General features: G+C 39.6%; 4 protein-coding genes across 6 annotated transcripts; all 4 read right to left on the bottom strand.

Moving 5' to 3' along the window:
* Window positions 1-11: 11 nt before the first annotated feature.
* Window positions 12-4,279, bottom strand: LOC149618810 (uncharacterized). The gene is made up of 2 exons (XM_089854529.1): window positions 2,165-4,279; window positions 12-1,345 (listed from the first exon to the last, which is right to left on the bottom strand). The coding sequence occupies exons 1-2, from the start codon at window positions 2,667-2,669 to the stop codon at window positions 12-14; spliced, it is 1,839 nt and encodes a 612-aa protein (XP_089710655.1). The 5' UTR covers window positions 2,670-4,279.
* Window positions 4,280-5,418: 1,139 nt separating this feature from the next.
* LOC149618809 (uncharacterized) lies at window positions 5,419-9,009 on the bottom strand. Its single transcript, XM_089855583.1, has 2 exons — window positions 7,144-9,009; window positions 5,419-6,260 (listed from the first exon to the last, which is right to left on the bottom strand). The coding sequence occupies exons 1-2, from the start codon at window positions 7,634-7,636 to the stop codon at window positions 5,752-5,754; spliced, it is 1,002 nt and encodes a 333-aa protein (XP_089711709.1). The 5' UTR covers window positions 7,637-9,009; the 3' UTR covers window positions 5,419-5,751.
* Window positions 9,010-9,720: 711 nt separating this feature from the next.
* LOC149618808 (uncharacterized) lies at window positions 9,721-12,765 on the bottom strand. 2 transcript variants are annotated; one of them, XM_089855581.1, is made up of 4 exons: window positions 12,614-12,765; window positions 11,000-11,595; window positions 10,346-10,441; window positions 9,721-10,267 (listed from the first exon to the last, which is right to left on the bottom strand). In XM_089855581.1, exons 2-4 carry the CDS (start codon window positions 11,490-11,492, stop codon window positions 9,921-9,923), a joined length of 936 nt encoding a protein of 311 aa, XP_089711707.1. In that variant the 5' UTR covers window positions 11,493-11,595; window positions 12,614-12,765; the 3' UTR covers window positions 9,721-9,920. The 2 variants fall into 2 exon arrangements, with proteins under 2 accessions (XP_089711707.1, XP_089711706.1); XM_089855580.1 differs by having other exon boundaries at window positions 9,721-10,441; window positions 12,614-12,763.
* Window positions 12,766-12,943: 178 nt separating this feature from the next.
* On the bottom strand, window positions 12,944-14,728 carry LOC149618807 (uncharacterized). 2 transcript variants are annotated; one of them, XM_089855587.1, is made up of 3 exons: window positions 14,156-14,728; window positions 13,485-13,853; window positions 12,944-13,394 (listed from the first exon to the last, which is right to left on the bottom strand). In XM_089855587.1, exons 1-2 carry the CDS (start codon window positions 14,646-14,648, stop codon window positions 13,504-13,506), a joined length of 843 nt encoding a protein of 280 aa, XP_089711713.1. In that variant the 5' UTR covers window positions 14,649-14,728; the 3' UTR covers window positions 12,944-13,394; window positions 13,485-13,503. The 2 variants fall into 2 exon arrangements, with proteins under 2 accessions (XP_089711713.1, XP_089711712.1); XM_089855586.1 differs by having other exon boundaries at window positions 12,944-13,853.
* Between the last annotated feature and the right edge of the window lie 3,737 nt (window positions 14,729-18,465).

Here is an 18,465-nt window from a genome sequence, read left to right as displayed (position 1 = left end):
GCTTTCGGTTTTTATTCCAACTCTGGTGGTTCCATCTCAGTTGTTTTCCACTTTTTCTTTGGTGGAGTACCAATGGGCTCATCGAATTCTTGTTCGGTATGTGATGGTCCGGCGCCAGTCGGGGGTGCGGAGGGTTCGGCGCCTCTCGGGGTCGCGGAGGGTTCGGCGCCTCTCGGGGTCGCGGAGGGTTCGGCGCCTCTCGGGGTCGCGGAGGGTTCGGCGCCTCTCGGGGTCGCGGAGGGTTCGGCGCCTCTCGGGGTCGCGGAGGGTTCGGCGCCTCTCGGGGTCGCGGAGGGTTCGGCGCCTCTCGGGGTCGCGGAGGGTTCGGCGCCTCTCGGGGTCGCGGAGGGTCCGGCGCCTCTCGGGGTCGCGGAGGGTCCGGCGCCTCTCGGGGTCGCGGAGGGTCCGGCGCCTCTCGGGGTCGCGGAGGGTCCGGCGCCTCTCGGGGTCGCGGAGGGTCCGGCGCCTCTCGGGGTCGCGGAGGGTCCGGCGCCTCTCGGGGTCGCGGAGGGTCCGGCGCCTCTCGGGGTCGCGGAGGGTCCGGCGCCTCTCGGGGTCGCGGAGGGTCCGGCGCCTCTCGGGGTCGCGGAGGGTCCGGCGCCTCTCGGGGTCGCGGAGGGTCCGGCGCCTCTCGGGGTCGCGGAGGGTCCGGCGCCTCTCGGGGTCGCGGAGGGTCCGGCGCCTCTCGGGGTCGCGGAGGGTCCGGCGCCTCTCGGGGTCGCGGAGGGTCCGGCGCCTCTCGGGGTCGCGGAGGGTCCGGCGCCTCTCGGGGTCGCGGAGGGTCCGGCGCCTCTCGGGGTCGCGGAGGGTCCGGCGCCTCTCGGGGTCGCGGAGGGTCCGGCTCCTCTCGGGGGTGCGGAGGGTTCGGCACCAGTCGGGGGTGCGGACCTAGGCAATGACGGTCCTGGCTTAGCTGCTTTATCTTGACTTGTGGATGCAAGTGGCTGTTTAATAAGAATATGTTCGACTTGAGGATTAATCTTTTTCCACTCCTCGATCTCGACATCCGCTTTGTCCATTATTTCTTTTGTCCTCTCAGAAATTACTAGCTGGTAATGGTCATGCAAATTACGGGTATTAAGGGCACGGATTTGCATATTTTCCAATAACTTCATAATGTCTTTAACAACTCCACCGGATTCGATTGCCTGGATTACGCACGTACGTTGGACTTTGACAGCGTTACAGAGATTTATGAAGTAGGTTAAGTTTCTCTGAACGGCGTAGTCCAAGGCGGTATCACCATCGTTATCCGTTATTGAATTAAAATCAGCTCCGCACGCCAGTAAAGCAGACAAGCTTTCTTCATGTCCACCTTGTAAAGCAATATGCACCGCAGTATGACCTATAATCACCACAGAAGCAAATAAAATGTAACTTTTATCAGTAATAAAAGCCTTCCATTAACACTCGACCCTTCCATAACAAGTCACGTAAACAATTTACGTATTAAATAGGTGCGGTTGGGGTGGGGAGGGCGTGTTAGTTTCGAATGTGCTAATGTACTACAGTATTCATGTTTCCTAATTCGCTGAGGTAATATTCGAGACGGCCCAACAGTTAGGGTGCATTAAGGTCTAACCACACCTAACTGAAATGGTCTTTTCGTCTATCCAGCCGCCACAGACAAACCACAATCATAACGACAACTATAAATAAATAACAGCGACCCAGACTTTACGCATAGTGCCCTTTCTCTAGCTACCGTGCCCGCATTCCCCACCTTCCTGTCCAACCCAACAGATCGGTCTATAAAGAAAATATTTCCCTTCATAGACGCTTCGTAGCCGTCAATCAAATTAACCTTAAACTAGAGGGTTACCGCAATATAACCGGGAGAATTCTTTGACTATACCAATGTTGTTTCTTTCCAATATTTCCAAGAGCTGGAAGAGGTTTTATTCTAAGCAAGGGTCCAATCCAACTTGTTTGACGTCCGTCCGAAGTTAACTCATACCATAGAACTAATGTACTTTTTTTTGCAATTCTCTAACATTACAAGCTCCAATATGGTAGCGTATCTTGTCTTAATGGGTTTCTAGCCACACTTGTTCATAGCGTACCACTGTCACAAACATACACACACACACAAACCATCAGCGCATAGGTAACCACACCTAGAAAAAAATATTGCATTCGTATTCCTCAGCATAACGCCTCTTACCTGCACCGTTTTTCACTTTGGTATCTGCACCAGCTTCCAATAAATGAATGAGGGCCAGGGAATGATTCTCGGAAGCAGCCATATGAAGGGGACGGTTTTCATCTGTTGTTGAGGCGTTGACGTCAGCTCCAATCTCAATTAACAATTGGACTATGTCCGCGAGACCATTCACCGCGGCACTATGCAACGGAGTAGAACCATGTCTGTCCGCGAGATTGTGATCTGCACCTACGAAGCGTAACCCTTGAACAAGCTCGAGATTCCCCGTCCTGACGGCGACATGCAGGGGAGTATCACCATTTTGATCTTGTAAATTAAAGGGGGCACCATGATTTATCAGTAACTGGACCATTTCGATTCGTCCATGTGCGCAAGCCGTGTGCAACAGAGATTCACCTTGCGCGTTGGCGCTTATCACGTCCACATTTTCGCTATTTAAAAAATTATTTAAGATTTCCATCTGGCCTAGGGCAATCGCGGTATGTAGATCCTCAGGTAGATCCATGTTCAGATTCACTGTTTGACTTTTTGGATAAAGTGACGAGGCACGTTTCTATAATAAAACTTAGCTGAAGTTTTATGAAAGCTTTAAAACTTTGAAAAACGCAATCGAAACGAACTCAGCAGAAAGATGTTAAACTCTGTTTTACTAGAAAAATTGGGTTTTGAGGGCGTCTCCGTTCAAAATTATTAATTTTTTAATTTCGTTACAAATCGGAATGAGAAAAAATATTTTTCAGATAAGTAATGGTTAAAAAAACATTTACCCGAAAGTGGAGATAGATTGTACAATAGCTCCGAATGATCCATAAAAATTTTGTAGATAAGTTGAAATAAAAGAGAGTGTTTTCGTAGAAGTTCCTCAGCTAATTGGTAGTTAAAAAACCCGTGAAAAGTTAATAAAAACAGAGTAGTGAAATCAACTCAAAAACTTCATAAAATAAGAAATCAACAAGCCATCACTGGCTGAGAACTTCTTGGCGTAATCCTTGAGATCAATGATATCAGTTACAATTTTGATAGACAAATTGTCTTTGTTCTTAACAAGTTGATGAAATATTTCTTCCAAGAATGGTGATTGCGGATTTTGATTATCTTTATTTAACACATATGAACAGAATCTTATGGTTTAGGCGTCTGAAGAAACCCGAAGACAACTAGGCAATCTTTGTAAAATATTTTCCCGCCTGTAGCTTACATTTTGCATTTCCCCATGTCTATGAAATATTCCAATGCCTTTGCAACGTAACACACCCTTAGCAACTATTTTCCTGGTGGATCAAATATGCTGGATATGAAATCATACTTTTGCGTAAAATTCATATGGCTCAGTAAAAATTCGAAAAACCGAGAGACTTAAAAGTCCAATAAAAAGTGACGCTATGATTTTAAAATATTCAATGCCTCTATGACTCCCTTATCACTTTAATTATTAAGGATTTCACTGTTCCAATTTCTAAACTATAAACAACGCGGATGAAATCTTCCCAACAAAGACGTTCCATCACGATGTAGCATGTATTGTACAATGATATCATCGGATATGCCCAGAAAGCTTCCGTCTATTTTAAAAATCCAGTACTTAACTATCAAATCCTTGTCGTCATCGAAATATTTTATGGGTCGTTCTTATGTGAATCGTTTGCTACGATTCTCTAACTTCATCCACCATATAGTTTGAGAACGTCAAGTAAAAGTTAAATCTGAATGTAAAACCGAGGACAGTTTGATTCTTTAGTGGTAACTTGGCCATCTTCAGACGATTCAATCGGGTTTCTACCGTCCAAGGCAAATTGGCAAGTTGATGTTTCAAGGTGCCGTCGGTGACATAGTAGTTGTTGCGGCAAATACAATTAAATATTTCATCTACTACAGGAAACCATACCATCACGGTCGGTAATTTGATATGTACATGTACTGTCGTTATGTTTCGAGATACGGAGATTTTCAAAAGAAAAACCTCATAATATTATATAGAAACATTTTGTTGTGATGTCAGGGGATACGATAACAAATCATGACAAGCGTGAGTAATGTTTTCATTATTCTAGAAGTAAATATCGATAGTGAAATCGTAAGCCTTGTCTCTTAGAGCCGGCAGTTACTGCCTCTTGTTCAAACATGGGATTGAAATTTTCCTCGCGTTCAAACCAAACCTTACTAGGAGGTTAGACCACCTAACCCATGAACAGGCAACTGAATAGGGAGCTGGTTTGCTTAGAGCAACGTCTGGCAATAGCGCTGTTGCGGCTGATGCTGGAAGTTTATCAGCAAACCCTTGTAAAATTTTTGCCATTTGGATTTTTTTTTTTTTTATTTTTTATTTGAGGTGTAGAGTTCTCCAGTCAAAGATATGGGGAGAAAATCTGATTAAATTATAAAAGTAAGTTGAATTTCTTAATTTATTTATTTTAGCCTCTCTCTCTCTCATTAAAGATTCATAAACCATATATCAAGTTAGTTTTTGTAAATATCACTCTGGTATTGTTTATAAAGTCTGTTTAAAGTTAAGCCTTGGCTAAAAATTATCCCGAATTATTACAGACGAATTTTTCTTTACGGGACATTTGGCGATAAATTGCGGTCAGTAGACGCGTGAGGGCGCGTGCTACGTATTGTAATTTGGTAACGCGGGTTTAACATGGCTTTGCCTGTCCATGGATTGGGTGGTCTGATCTCCGAGGTTAGAAGGGGCATGATCCATATATTTTCATGGTTTGTATAGATTCATGCTATCATTGGATTACTTAGGCGACCGATGTCAGCAACGTATAATCAAAAGTATATAAAAATAAAAGTACACTTAGTTGAACTTGCTCGTGCCGTGTAATATGAGAGGCCCTCTTTTATCCCAGAATAATGTCGACCTCAACCCCCTCTGCGTATGATTACCTTCCCTATCGCAGCACAAGTTAAGTAGCAGATACTAGCTCTATTACCAAAAATTAACGTTTGGATTACATGCATCATGTACGACTTTCTTTAAAACTATGATGTCAAGAAGCTATTCCCTGATTGGTTAGTCCATGTTCGCAGTTTATATGTTGTCTACAGCCAAAGGCAGGGAATTGCTAATGAAGTGTATCAATATATAATAAAGTGAGCCAATAGGATAATTTAAATATTTCAATATCGTTGAAAGAAAAGGATTACTGTTATAATGCTGTTATTCATTTCTGTTTCTTCTATAGCATAGGCCTATGCCTATCGTAATTCTTGAGTGAATCTCGAAAAAAAGTCTAAAGAGGTTGACGTAATTTTCATTAGTTTTATTGAGTTTGGGATAAGATAAAAAGAAAACTAAATAATACAAGTCACTTTATATACAACCATATGTTTAAGTCTTAAAAGTTCCCATGTCTATAATTAAAATATAAGTAAGATTTAAAAAACACACTTCAAAATAATATTAAAAATCATATTTTTTTTTTCGAATCGATAATTTTCCGCGGTTCTAATCTTTGAATCTTAGCACTTACTTTTGAGAAACATTTTGGCCTTGACAAAATTGTACGGATTTTATAAGGTAGGGTTCAACTATGATCTGTTTAACTTGGCAGGATCTTTGGTTCAATTGCTTTGAATGGTCAATCTGATGCTATCCTCTCAGTTGGTTTCATTCTTTTCTTTGGTGGAACACCAGTAGGAACCAAGAACTCTGCTTCACCAGATGTTTGAACTTGACTCGTGGATGCGTCTCTATTGATGAGGTTTTCGATTTCAGGATTTATCTTCTTCCATTCTTCGATCTCGGCGTTCACTTTCGCCGTTGTTTCCTTCATCTTCTCGAACATTATTCGTTGATAATGCTCGTGAATATGATTTGTTTTAACGGCACGGCGTTCTATACTGTCCAACTGTTTTAAAATGTCCGAAATAACTTCACCAGAATCGACTGCCTCGACAGCGGCCACTCGTTGAACTTGGACAGCGTTAAAAATATCTTTGACGTGCGTTAATTTTGCCTTAATGGCTAAGTCCAAGGCGGTATTACCGTCGGAATCCAGTATTGCATCAAATTGAGCTCCGTAAGCCAGTAAAACAAATAAGCAATCGTCTTTTCCACTCACTGAAGCGATTTGCAACGGATTAAGACCTGTAATTACCATAATATCACATGAGTCGGAGCTTCCGAAATGAACTAGGCCCACGCGTGTCGCGATGCGAGAATATTTTTCAAACCAATTTAGTTCGCCGTGGTTTTACGCTTGGGGACGCTTATAGTACCGTAAAATAAACAAAGTTCAACCCCGTGACCCTGTCGACTGCTTAAGTATTTGGGCCAAGGTCGCGGATTGCAAGTATACATTTTTATTACTCTTACTGAATTATTTTAATTGAAATAATTTATTTAGTTGTAATCAATACAATCTAACCAAAAGATTCAATAAAAAGTGAATAGCCCCAAAAACATTTACGTTAATTTTAGGATGAAACTTTTCTCTATCATAAAAACTTCATGACTGACCCCTAAAATATCAACGATAATTTAAGGAAGACCCCTGTCACAACGGTAATATAAGCGCCATCTCTTACACATATATGGTGAAAATATTTTCCTTAACAAACTGGATATTTCCCCACATAAAATTTGACATGGGCCTAGTTCATTTCGGAGGCTCCGCATGAGTCATACCATAAGTTTATAAGATATATTCCATAAGTATGACACTTCCTATACTTCGTAATGCTAGAGGCTTACTGAGAGCAACAAGCGAGAATTGATTATACTCGGTTAATTTTGCAGTCCATCTTTCTATTTAGTCGGTACTAAGTCATTGACAGCGCCTCAACAGACTTCAATTTACGGGAATCTATAACGTTTCACCTACTTTAATCACTTCATCACAAGCTCTCAGTAACCAGTGACAAACTTATGGAACATATCTTATGAACTTATGATCATACTAATTCTATGAGAAATACATAAGACCCTTTTGTTATACCGCTTCTATGCCAAAAAAAAAACTCTTACTTACCACTCGAATTTGTAACATTAATATCTGCACCACCTTCCAAAAATCGCAGGAGAGCCCCTATTTGATTTTTGGCAGTGGCCAGATGAATGGGACAGTTCCCATTGTTTGACATTGCATTGACGTCTGCTCCTAACTTGATTAACAATTGGACTAGATCCGCGATACCATTCGTGGCAGCACAATGCAACGGAGTAATACCATGGTTATTCGCCAGTCCCGGATGTGCACCTTTCTTCAGTAATCTTTTGGCCAGCTCGAAATGCGCCGTCTTTATGGCGACAAGCAAGGGAGTATCACCGTTATTATCTTTGACGTCAAGGGGAGCATTATGTTTAATAAGTAACTCAATGATTTCGCTTTGTCCGTGGGCACAAGCTGTGTGCAACAGAGATTTACCGTCTTTATTGGCACTTATGACGTCCGCGATTTTTCTACTTAAAAAGGTAGCTAAGGTTTCATTTTTCCCTTCAGCCACCACTGCATGTAAGTCCATGTTGATATTTTTTTTTTTTTTTTTTTTTGAGGTTTCAATGCGAAGTGGGCTCTTACGTCCGCGGCAAGGATGCGATTATTCAGGGTTCAGTATGTGTGTAAGCAGGGGAAGGAAATGAGGTTTACTTGGGAGGTGACGGACGGGGTGTGGGGGTCAAGTCACCTCCGGCGGACACGGGGCAGTCGGCACCTATAGGGTAGGATCGCCGACATGTGTCGTATTCCCTCAAACTTTGCCGCCCAGACGCTTGGCTTACAGGAGTGTCCATGTTGATATTCAACCTGCCTATGTCGTCACTAGTTCGTAATAATTGCTGTACTCATTTGAAAGTGTGGAGCGGCGCGGTTTCAATAAAAATGATAGGCGAATTATTGATCATATGGATTGAAAGAATTCTTAAATTTTTAAAATATAATTTAAAGTTCACCCTTCAAGCTCAATAATTTTCACAAAAAACGTGGGGACCTTTTTTTAGTTACAAATAGTAAAAAAAAACGTTATTTAGACTAACATAAGTTCAAATGCAATACCCTAATGAAGAGGGGGATACGGGTTCTATTAGACTTTGGGTAGACTAGTGGGAAAATACAAAAATAATTTTATCCAAATCTATTGTTAATTTTACGAAAGAAAAGTACTTAGCGCGACCAAAACCAAATTTTCAAATCGAAACGATCAGCGTAATCGGTAATATTCGCCTTGGAGCACCCCACCAGGCGTTCTTGTCTACAATTAGTCTATTCATTCCAGGAAAAGTTAAATTCTTTATCCATCTGTTACATCAGGGTTAGGTTTAATTTTAGAAGTATGAATGGAAAACAGAATAATCTGGGCGCGCGTCAAAGTCCCGGACCCCCTTCCACGGGACGGAGGGAAATGAAAGAAGAGGGGGTTATGGCTACAGGAATTACGTATTTTTCGCCGACCCTGTCAGCAACGTCATCAAAACGTAGTTTAAGTGAGCCAATAAGATAATTCAAAATTTTCGTCACGTGTTGGAGGGAGGGGCTCTATACTGGGCTATGAGTCGGACTGAAGTAAATACTAACCGTTCTCCATTCCTACTTCTTAAATTAAATCTATCCCTGGTTACATCAATACTACTAGTTCCTACAAAACCAAACTTTCAGAATATTAGAAGTATGTACTGAGAAAGCTTTGAGCCGAGATTTTACAAATCTGTGGGGGGTAAGGCTTTCAAGAGCACCACTAAACCTCGGAATCGTCCCTATCTTTTAAAAACATTGTATCCCCATCGTCGAAGGCGAATATTACTGACTACGCTGATCGCTTTGATGTGAAAATTCGGTTTTGGTCGCGGAAGGTACTTATCTTTCGTAAAATTAAGAAAAGATTTGGATAAAATTATGTTTGTATTTTCCCACTGGTCTACCCAAAGTCCAATAGAACCCGTATCTCCTTCTTTCATAGATGTATCCTATTTATTTTGAGCAAACCGTTGAGCATGTAAGGACCGCATAAAGCTTTGTCCACATTAAGCTCGCGTTCGCGTGTTTGAGCCTTCCTCCTCATGAAAATCATTGCGCTACGTTGTTCATATTTATTAACAGTGAGTGCACTGAGTCACTGGGCTGCCCTCTGCTTCCGCTATTGTGAAAAAGCGACAAAACGAAACTAATCAACGCCCTCCACTCCCCACCCATCCTCTTGTCTGTGATTGGTACTACCTGATTACATTTAAAGGTAAAATCCTATGAAAAACATTAACATGTACAAAAATGGGCCAAGCCTCGCTCGTGCCCTCTCCGCCGTAAAACGTTCTGAGATCCCATGTAGAGCCAAGTCTGCCTTTTGTTCTCATTCAATCGCCAAATGAACAATTATGTTATAAATTAAGTCCTTTTCCTAATTAATAACCAATATTCTTTGACTCTATCATTATTATACATCTTTGTTCGTATCAAAAATATCGTGAAATTTGGAAACTATATAGCTAGGATTGACAGTCCTCGCGGCAAGTAAAATTTCAGACTTTTACTTGTACCCATCACGAAGTTACAGTGCGCTTAAAAGTGCCACGAGTTGCTGCCGTGCTCCCAGATACAATTCAAAACTCGTTATCGTCGTGAAATTGATTTTTTATTCTGATTAGTCATGATTGAATTTCAAGTTTTATTTTTTAGTAAGAAAAATGTTCAATTTTAAAACATTTTCAAAAATAGAACATGACATTACAAATGCGACTTTAACGACACCAATTTTTATGAGCAAGTATTAGGATGTTGATAACGGGAAGACTAAAGACAATCATATTATTATATATTCAATCTGGCAGCATTATAGTTGAATCGGATTTTGGTGTCTTAGTTAATTTAATTTTCTTCCTTGGTGAGACACCAGTGGGCTCCGAGGATGCTGGTTCAGGGTTGGTAGGTGCTCGAACTTTTGTGGAGGGACCTGGCTGTTTCACAAGGATACGTTCGAGTTGAGGACATTTCTTCTTCCACTCTTCGATCTCGGCGTCCGCTTTGTCAATTATTTCTTTAGTCTTCTCAGAACTTACTCGCTGGTAATGGTCATGAATATTACGAATATTAACGGCACGACGTTCTATAGTTTCCAATTTCTTCATAATTCCGGACATAAGTTCACCAGAATTGACTGCCTCGACTGCGGCCGTACGTTGGGCTTGGACAGCGTTTAAGATATTTGTCATGTAAGTTAGGTTTTTCGTCATGGTGATGTTACCGTTGGGATCCTGTATTGTATCAGCACCACAAGCCAGCAAAGCAAACATGCAATCTTCGTGTCCACCTAGGAAAGCCATATGTACCGAAGTATAACCTGTAATCAGAATAGAAGCTAATTTAGTCTAATACGAAGTGTTCCCTAATGGGAGGTAGGACATATTTACAGTGGACTCTACGGGCGTATTCGAGTCGAAAATGTTATGATTAGAGTGTTTTAGTTACGACCCCTTGATTAAATTAGTGTCTCTCAGTTTCTTACTAAAATTATGTGGACATCGGTAAAACACATGGCTTTCAATAACCATAGAACAATCCGTTATGTTATTATGTCCCAGGCCCTTTGTACTTGATGGGGATGAATTCCCCATACCAATGACGTTGCCTCTGTACTCCCACCTATGGCAATGAAGTCCTCGTAACATCTACAGCAATTAGATATGGTACGGAACGGTAAAGGATGCCCCTCTGTCTTAAAATTGGAAGCTAGTTCTCATACAAATACAACGGCGCCACGCGGCATCACTTAACAATCGCCTATCGAAAGGTATGGCGTGCACAAGGTACACTGGGAGCCTTCCATTGCCGAAGATCCCCATCATCATTACCACTCCATTTTACCTCTTTCCTCCCTGCTTTGAATAACTTGTCTTACCTTCCGAATTTTTTGCGTTAACATTTGCACCAGCTTCCAATAAATGCAGAAGAACCTCTGTATGATTATTGACAGTTGCCAAATGAATGGGGCAGTTCATATTGATTGAAGCTGCGTTCACGTCAGCTCCTAACTTGATCAACAATTGCACTAGATCGTCGACGCCATTGCTAGAGGCAGAATGCAACGGAGTAATACCTCGGTTGTTCCCTAGACCAGGTTGCGCACCTTTCTCCAGTAATCTTCTGGCCAACTCGTAATGTGACGTCTTGATGGCCATAAGCAAGGGAGTATCACCATTATCATCTTTGGTGTCAAGTGGGACATTATGTTTAGTAAGTAACTCGAAGATATCAGTTTGTCCGTGAGCGCAGGCCGTGTGTAACAGAGATCGACCTTCTTTGTCCGCACTTATCAAGTCCGCGTTTTCTTTATTTAGTAAGGTAGTTAAAGGCTCTGTCTCGCCTTGGGAAATCGCAGTATGGACGTTCATGTTTGATCCAACCTGCCTCTGTTGGCACTATAGTTGGAACTGTTTCATTTGGGAGAGTGGTGCGACACGGTTACAAAAATCGAGAGACATCAGTGAAAACCCTCTAGATGGAGACAGTTTGACAAATATTAGTTAGAAAGTATTTATTTTGTATACTCCCTATGTCTTATCAATCCTAAGTTAGATAGGCACTTGAAGTGGTGGCCAAATACTGTTTTAATTGGAGCAAAAGTTTATAATTATGTTCCATAAGTATGACACTTCCTATACTTGGTAATGCTTGAGACTTACTGAGAGCTAGATAGAGAACGACGCTAGAACTGACTACAGTCTATCTTCCTATTTAGTCTGTCCGAAGCCTTTGATAGCGCCTTACCAGGCGTCGCTTTACGAGAATTTATGACGTCACCTAATGACAAGCTCACAGTAGCCAGTGACAAACTTATAAAACATATCTCATGAACTTATGCTTCCGTTTATTTCGTTACCGTTCCACAACGATTAATATAGATATTTTCCTGTAGATAAGTGTTGGCCCATAAACTAATCGCCTCAAGAAAATTTTAAAGGGAGGTTGAAAGAAAACAAATGATTTTGCTGGACTTTAACTAATTTCAATACCCAGTTAATATCACCAAAATTATTTAAACTCAAATTTTATTTTGTCGATTAAATTAAAGGAAAATGTCATGATGTGTGTTGTTTTAAGAAGAAACCACCATTATGTCGATCCAAAGACGTTTGATAAGGCTTCAAACAATATGGACTAGTAACTAACGTCTTTGTTTCCACATGGCACATACCGGATGTTTCGTTATAATCGAAAGAAATTAGATAAGGCTACAAAGTAACCAGTTCTTATTGTTAAAAGCCCAATATAACGTTTTTGGGCCCACATATAGGATAATCGAACGTAACAATATCATGCAAACGACACTGCGACTTATTTTTGTAAAGGAAGTACTCTTCTGATTTAAAGAAAGATTTTGACTTATTACTGTCACGTAAATGTAAAATGATTGTGATAATCATTTAACATCCTAGAGATAAATACTAATTCAAAGTAGTTAAATTTATTGAGCTTTTAAATTGTTAATCCTTAAATAAAAATAATAACTCACGGTTATAAAAAAAATCGACGTCTGCCATATTGAAAAATAGCTTTCATATTCTTGTCTGCTTTGTTTCACGTGATACAAAAATGGCGCGATTTTACTGTTAAATTTTTCATAAATTGCATACTCTGAACTGTTACTGGTGTGATTTTGGATTAATTATATCTTGACTAACAAAACTTTATCCATGAGAAAATTTTAATTAAAATTTTAAATTTTGATATGTATTACTTTGTCAGATATTTTTGGAGGGTTTTCGACTAATGATAGATTAGTTTTGATCGTTTATACTTTACCCTCGAGCGTGGTTTTCCCAGAGAAGGATCTAGAAGCAGCTTCTGTTTTACGATTGATAACATGTTTATTGCAATTCTATACATATTTGTTTTCTTGGCAATCATACTGATAAAGTTCAAGCAGGCATTTTATAAAAATATTTCTTAAGTATGGAATTTCCTTTAAATATCTACATGCTTTGCGAAATATTTTTATCAATGACTTTCATGAATATTTATTTCTAGCCCGTGGGAAAAGCTGCGGAAGGTCAAAGTTAGGCTTAACTGATTTTAAGGTAGGATTTTACTAATACCCTTTTGGGTCTGACGGTATATTTTTTGCTTTTTGAGTTGAGCATGTTGAACAGAAGTAAGGTCTATAACATTGGTTTAGAAAGGAAGGCCTATCCGATCTGGTTTAGGCAATGTAGCACGTTGAACTATGAAAGCCGGTCCAACTATTTGAGCAGTTTGAAATAAAGCAACCGGTAGAACGTTTCGAGCAAAGTCAACTGTCAGAGGTCGTTAAAATATAAATGGTGGTGTAGCTTTGGACATCCCATTAAAGCCGGGTTGAGAAGTTAGAGCTTCATGTTACTTACTGAAAAAGTTATAGAATTGCTATTTTTTCTCCTTAAAAACATCCATATCGATATCTAATTTTGGCATTTGTTGTTGATAAATGTGAAGAAAATGATTCATTTGAACTTCACGGCGTTCTAGATTACCCAATTGCTTCTGTAGGTTTTGACACACTTCGAGAGACTTGAATGCCTGGGCTCTAGTCAAACGTTGGACTTGCACAGCATTTAATATATCTTGAACTCCAGTTAAGATCCCCTGAATGGCAAAGTCCATGGCAGTTTCACCGTTTGCGTTCTTTTGTGTATTAAAATCAGCCCCACAAGCCAGCAAAGCGAACATACAATCGTCGTGCTTATTTAGTAAAGCAATTGTCAAAGGAGACATACCTGAAATTAACATAAAAGCAAAGAGTTAGACCCGTTTTTCAGTATCGTTCGCTAGATTTAGGGTTAAAACGGAACGTACGGGATGTAGATACAAACCCCTTAGATATGGCTAGTCCTTTGGTTTGAAGCCATATCAAATGTCTTTGGATCTACACACCGTAAGTTCCGCCTTAAGAAAACGGGGTAGTCAAACACAAGACTGTATTTAACCTCTGAACTTTGAAAAGTGTCTATTGTTAATTTCGAAAATGTCGTTTCTATACATTAAAAACCACCCTTGTCCTTAGAATAACACCTCTTACCTTCCACATTTAGTACATTGACATTTGCACCAGCTTCCAGTAAATTCAAAAGAACCTGTGTGTGATTACTGAAAGTTGCCAAATGAATGGGACAGCTTTTATTGACCGAGGCTGCGTTGACGTCAGCTCCCAACTTGATCAAGAATTTCACTAGATCAGCCATGCCTTTACTGGAAGAAGAATGCAGCGGAGTAAAACCGTAGTTGTTCGCTATTTTGGGATGTGCACCTTCCTCAAGCAATATCTTGGCCAAGTTGGAATGTCCCGCGTTGATGGCGATAAGTAAGGGAGTATCACCATTATGATCTTTGAAGTTAATGAGGGCATCATGTTCACAAAGTATGTCCATGATTTCGGTTTGTCCATAGGCGCAGGCCGTGTGCAACAGAGATTTACCTTCCGCGTCGGCACTTATGACGTCCACGTTTTCTCCATTTAGATAGATAGCTATGGCTTCCTTGTTGCCTCGAGCAATAGCGGCATGTAGGTCCATGGTGTGATTCAAGCACAGTAGTTTCCGCTAAGAATAATTTTAGCGTCTTTTTAACGAATTTACAATTCCATACTTCTAGGGGCAGTCAGTGTGGCCCTAGTCGTTGTTCGCAAAAGTATTTAGAACGTAATCCTTACACGATGGTTATCTTCTTGTTCAAGAAGAAATTGTTCCACTATATTATCAACAATTTCATTCATATAATTTTAATTTCATGTTTAAGTTTTTTTTACGTTTAATTTTTACATTTTCATGACCTTTTCACATTTAATTTTTTTAATTTTTATGAATAGTTTGTTTCGTTTTTACATTTTTATAAACTTTTGTTTTATTTTTATTCTTTTCTTTTACGAACTTTTAAGTTTCATTTTTTCATTTCTATGAACTTTCTTAATTCGTGTTTAATTTTTTTAATTTATTTCTTATCTTCATGATAAGAGTTACTTTTGCAGGAAAAATTAAAAACGGTGCGGAATATTTTCTTTAAAAAATTATCAATTTTTACTGGCAAGAAATAGATGAGGATTCATACCATTTACACCAGGAGGCCGGGCTAACTGGCGGACAAAGCAGACGAGTTTTTGTCCTCCATGTAGCCCGGCCTCCTCGTGTAAATGGTATGAATCCTCCATGTGTGTAAACCATCTATAGTTTTCTTCTGTTAAAAAATTACCAATAATGCAAGAGATACCACAAGTTTAATCATTTGGCAATTAAGTAACTTTGCTAAAGGTTACATTATCGCGCAGCTAGAGATCCAGCTGAAATCAAAGTAATTTATTTTGTTTACGTTCACTGCCTCAAGACTTAAACCACTGAAACATAAAGTATATAGTTTTGTAACTGTGCGAAAATTTTGAAAAAAAAACTGTTGTCTGTGGCCCGGTGATGTAATGATATGATTGACGGTTGAACTGTGGATCTGAGGTTCGTAGATAATCTTTTTAATTTTCGTTATTATTATTGTATAAGATTTTTCCCATTTCCTTACTTTGGGCAAGGATATGTTACGTTTGGTTGCGCTTCTGTTTGTCGCCAGAACTTAAATTGTTAACCTTTGTTTTGTATATTGCAAGTAAATAATTAATTTTCGGTAAACAAGCTTAGGGAATAGTTTACCTTATACTTTTAAGCTCTCTGAGAAATGAAACCGAGCATTAAACTAACAATGAGTGACCGTACATGTCGGTGCTTCCGCTCTTGTAACATTAGAAGATCTCTAACTAAATGTAGATAAACCATAATGTTACGACTAATAGTGGAAATGATAAAGGACCCTTGCAATTTGATTGTCAAAATCAATAATGAAGTGAAGAGATAGCAGTAACATATTGGTGATCCGATAAAACAAGGTTTTGCTTCAACATACAGTGGTTAATTAATGAGTTGAATTAGTAGCTAAATCTTTAAACTTGAGAATTTCACTATTAATTTAAAAAAAATAACTAAAGGGTTACCGACAGAAATAATTATTTCGATTTCAAGTTTATAATGTTCCATTATAATCGAAACGCTGAATTCTGTTATGCAATTTGTTTAATTCAAGGATTTCCAATTAGGATCTGAAAAATATTTTTTTAAAACTCTACTCTGACTTGGTTTGGTCCAGCCCCTTTCAATTTTGACACTCTTAGATTTTGCAGAGGCAGAGTCTCCTCTTATATTTTAAGCCTCATCGTATGATTTACATCTACGATCAGAGAGAATTTAGAAGGGGAGTGGAAGGCCCCCCCTTTGACTCTATTAAACGTGATGACGCCCAAACAAGATGTCGCGTTGAGCTTTTTGGGGTAGGCGAGTTTCCGGTCACGTGTTCTAAAATCTATCTATTACAAACGCATCATCCCGGAAATCGACCTGCCTAGATAACGTTTAGCGGACGACGTTGCGCTACATTCCAAACCACCCCTTCCACTCCCCTTCTAAATTCTCTCTGCTACGATGAGGCTCTTAGTTTGACCTGCCCTGTTGTCGTAGTTGGAGTGTCACAGTACCGCGTTTGGCAGCATAAAATGTTTCGTTCGTCATTGAAGGGAATGTGAAATGGAGAGAATTGTGGTGAGGTAATATTTTCCGTTCACCTACTTAAAAGGAAGGGGAAGGAAGGATGCGTAGCGTGGGGTTACTCATTCAAGTTTCCTGTTTGTGTCACACTGTTACTATTATTGTAGTAAGAATTGCTGGTAATCTTTATGGGGCTACTCTCTGAACTTATGAAGTTTTCTGTATGTGTCGCACTGTTACAATTATAAAAGAAGGTAAATTATTGAAGTAAACATTAAGAGTAATAATTTTAGCACAGTTAAAAATAGCGCATCGAGGGGCTAATCACTCTGTATTTCTGTACTTCAATTATGAGTATACATACGCGTTACCATTAATCGTTTTATCACTGTTAAAGACTTCTCATCGAGTTTCCTATTTGTATCGCACTATTATAATTATAACAGAAGTAAAAAAAAATTGAAGAACGCTAATCACTTTAGCCCATTTAAAGATAACGCATCGAGGGGCTATTCACACAAATTTACGCATATTAAATACGGTACGATGTGGCTACTATTATGAGCCCAACCCTTGGGCCATCTTAATTACACCTTAATTCACTTTAAAAAACGCTTGCAAATTGGCCTAATTCAAATTGGCTCAATGTTATTCTTTTAATATTTCATATTATAGTAATTTTATAACAAAAAATGAACTCAAAATGAACATCTAAAGCTGATATTTTACCTCTCCGAGTGACGTATGTCACGGAGAGGTTCTGTAACGATCGTGTCTGTCTGTCTGTCTGTTGTTACACCCACGTGACCGCGTTCGCAGTTTCCAAATCGGAGCAAACGTGTTCGCCATTTCCGAACTGCTTTCACAGTCACGGAAATGGCTCCTCTACTTGAGTTCTCACACCACCATCTTCTGGTCTTTGTCCATCCCACACGGACACCAGTCTGTACATACTGGCTTCTAATCACCACCATCTTTTGTTCTTCGTCCATCCCACATGGACACCAGTCTGTATATACTGGCTTCTAATCACCACCATCTTCTGGTCTTCGTCCATTCCACTTGACACCAGTCTGTACATACTGGCTTCTAATCACCACCATCTTCTGGTCTTTGCCCATCCCACTTGGACACCAGTCTGTACATTCTGGCTTCTAAACACCACCATCTACTGGTCTTCCGTCTATTCCACATAGACACCAATCTGTCTCATTGGCTTCTACTCCATTATCATCGTTTGGTTTTAGGATATACGCGGCGATCAGCTAGGGTTACGAGAAACGTCTAGCCTCCCTAAGGTGGGATCGCCACCAAAGGTTTTCGCAATTGCGCTTTTTCCTTACTATTATAATGGAAACGAATCGTATATATACCCCAAAATTTGAAGAAAGCGGGCAAGAGGGGTACCCTTCACTTTAAACGTCAATATTAGCAAAGTTTGAGATGATAATAGGTATAACTTTATTTTAAACGATTTAACTATTATTAATGTTAATTATTGAAGATTAAAATAATTAAAAATAATTATATTTATTTAAATATTAAAGATAATCTTGTTTCTCAACTCAAAATTAATACGGAAAGAGTTAAAAAGCAGTCTATGTTTTTGTCTGTGTGTGTCCGTCCATTGTTACACTAGTGCGTCGCGTTAGCAGTTAGCCTTGTGTTGATGTGTTAAGAAATCATACAGAACCTTAATATTCCCTTTTTCCATAATATAAAGTGAATATGTGGAAGTATTTTTCGTAATTATGATGCATTTAGTACTTTTGTAGCTTTAAAGCTCTGTTTCATTGTGATATTCCAAAGATTT

The sequence above is a fragment of the Phalangium opilio genome, unplaced genomic scaffold, assembly GCF_054372755.1.
Source record: "Phalangium opilio isolate 3A_F unplaced genomic scaffold, DU_Popi_V2 ptg000209l_1, whole genome shotgun sequence".
Lineage (NCBI taxonomy): Eukaryota > Metazoa > Arthropoda > Arachnida > Opiliones > Phalangiidae > Phalangium > Phalangium opilio.
The sequence above is the reverse complement of the archived record's forward strand: the minus strand, read 5'-3'. Positions and strand labels throughout refer to the sequence as shown.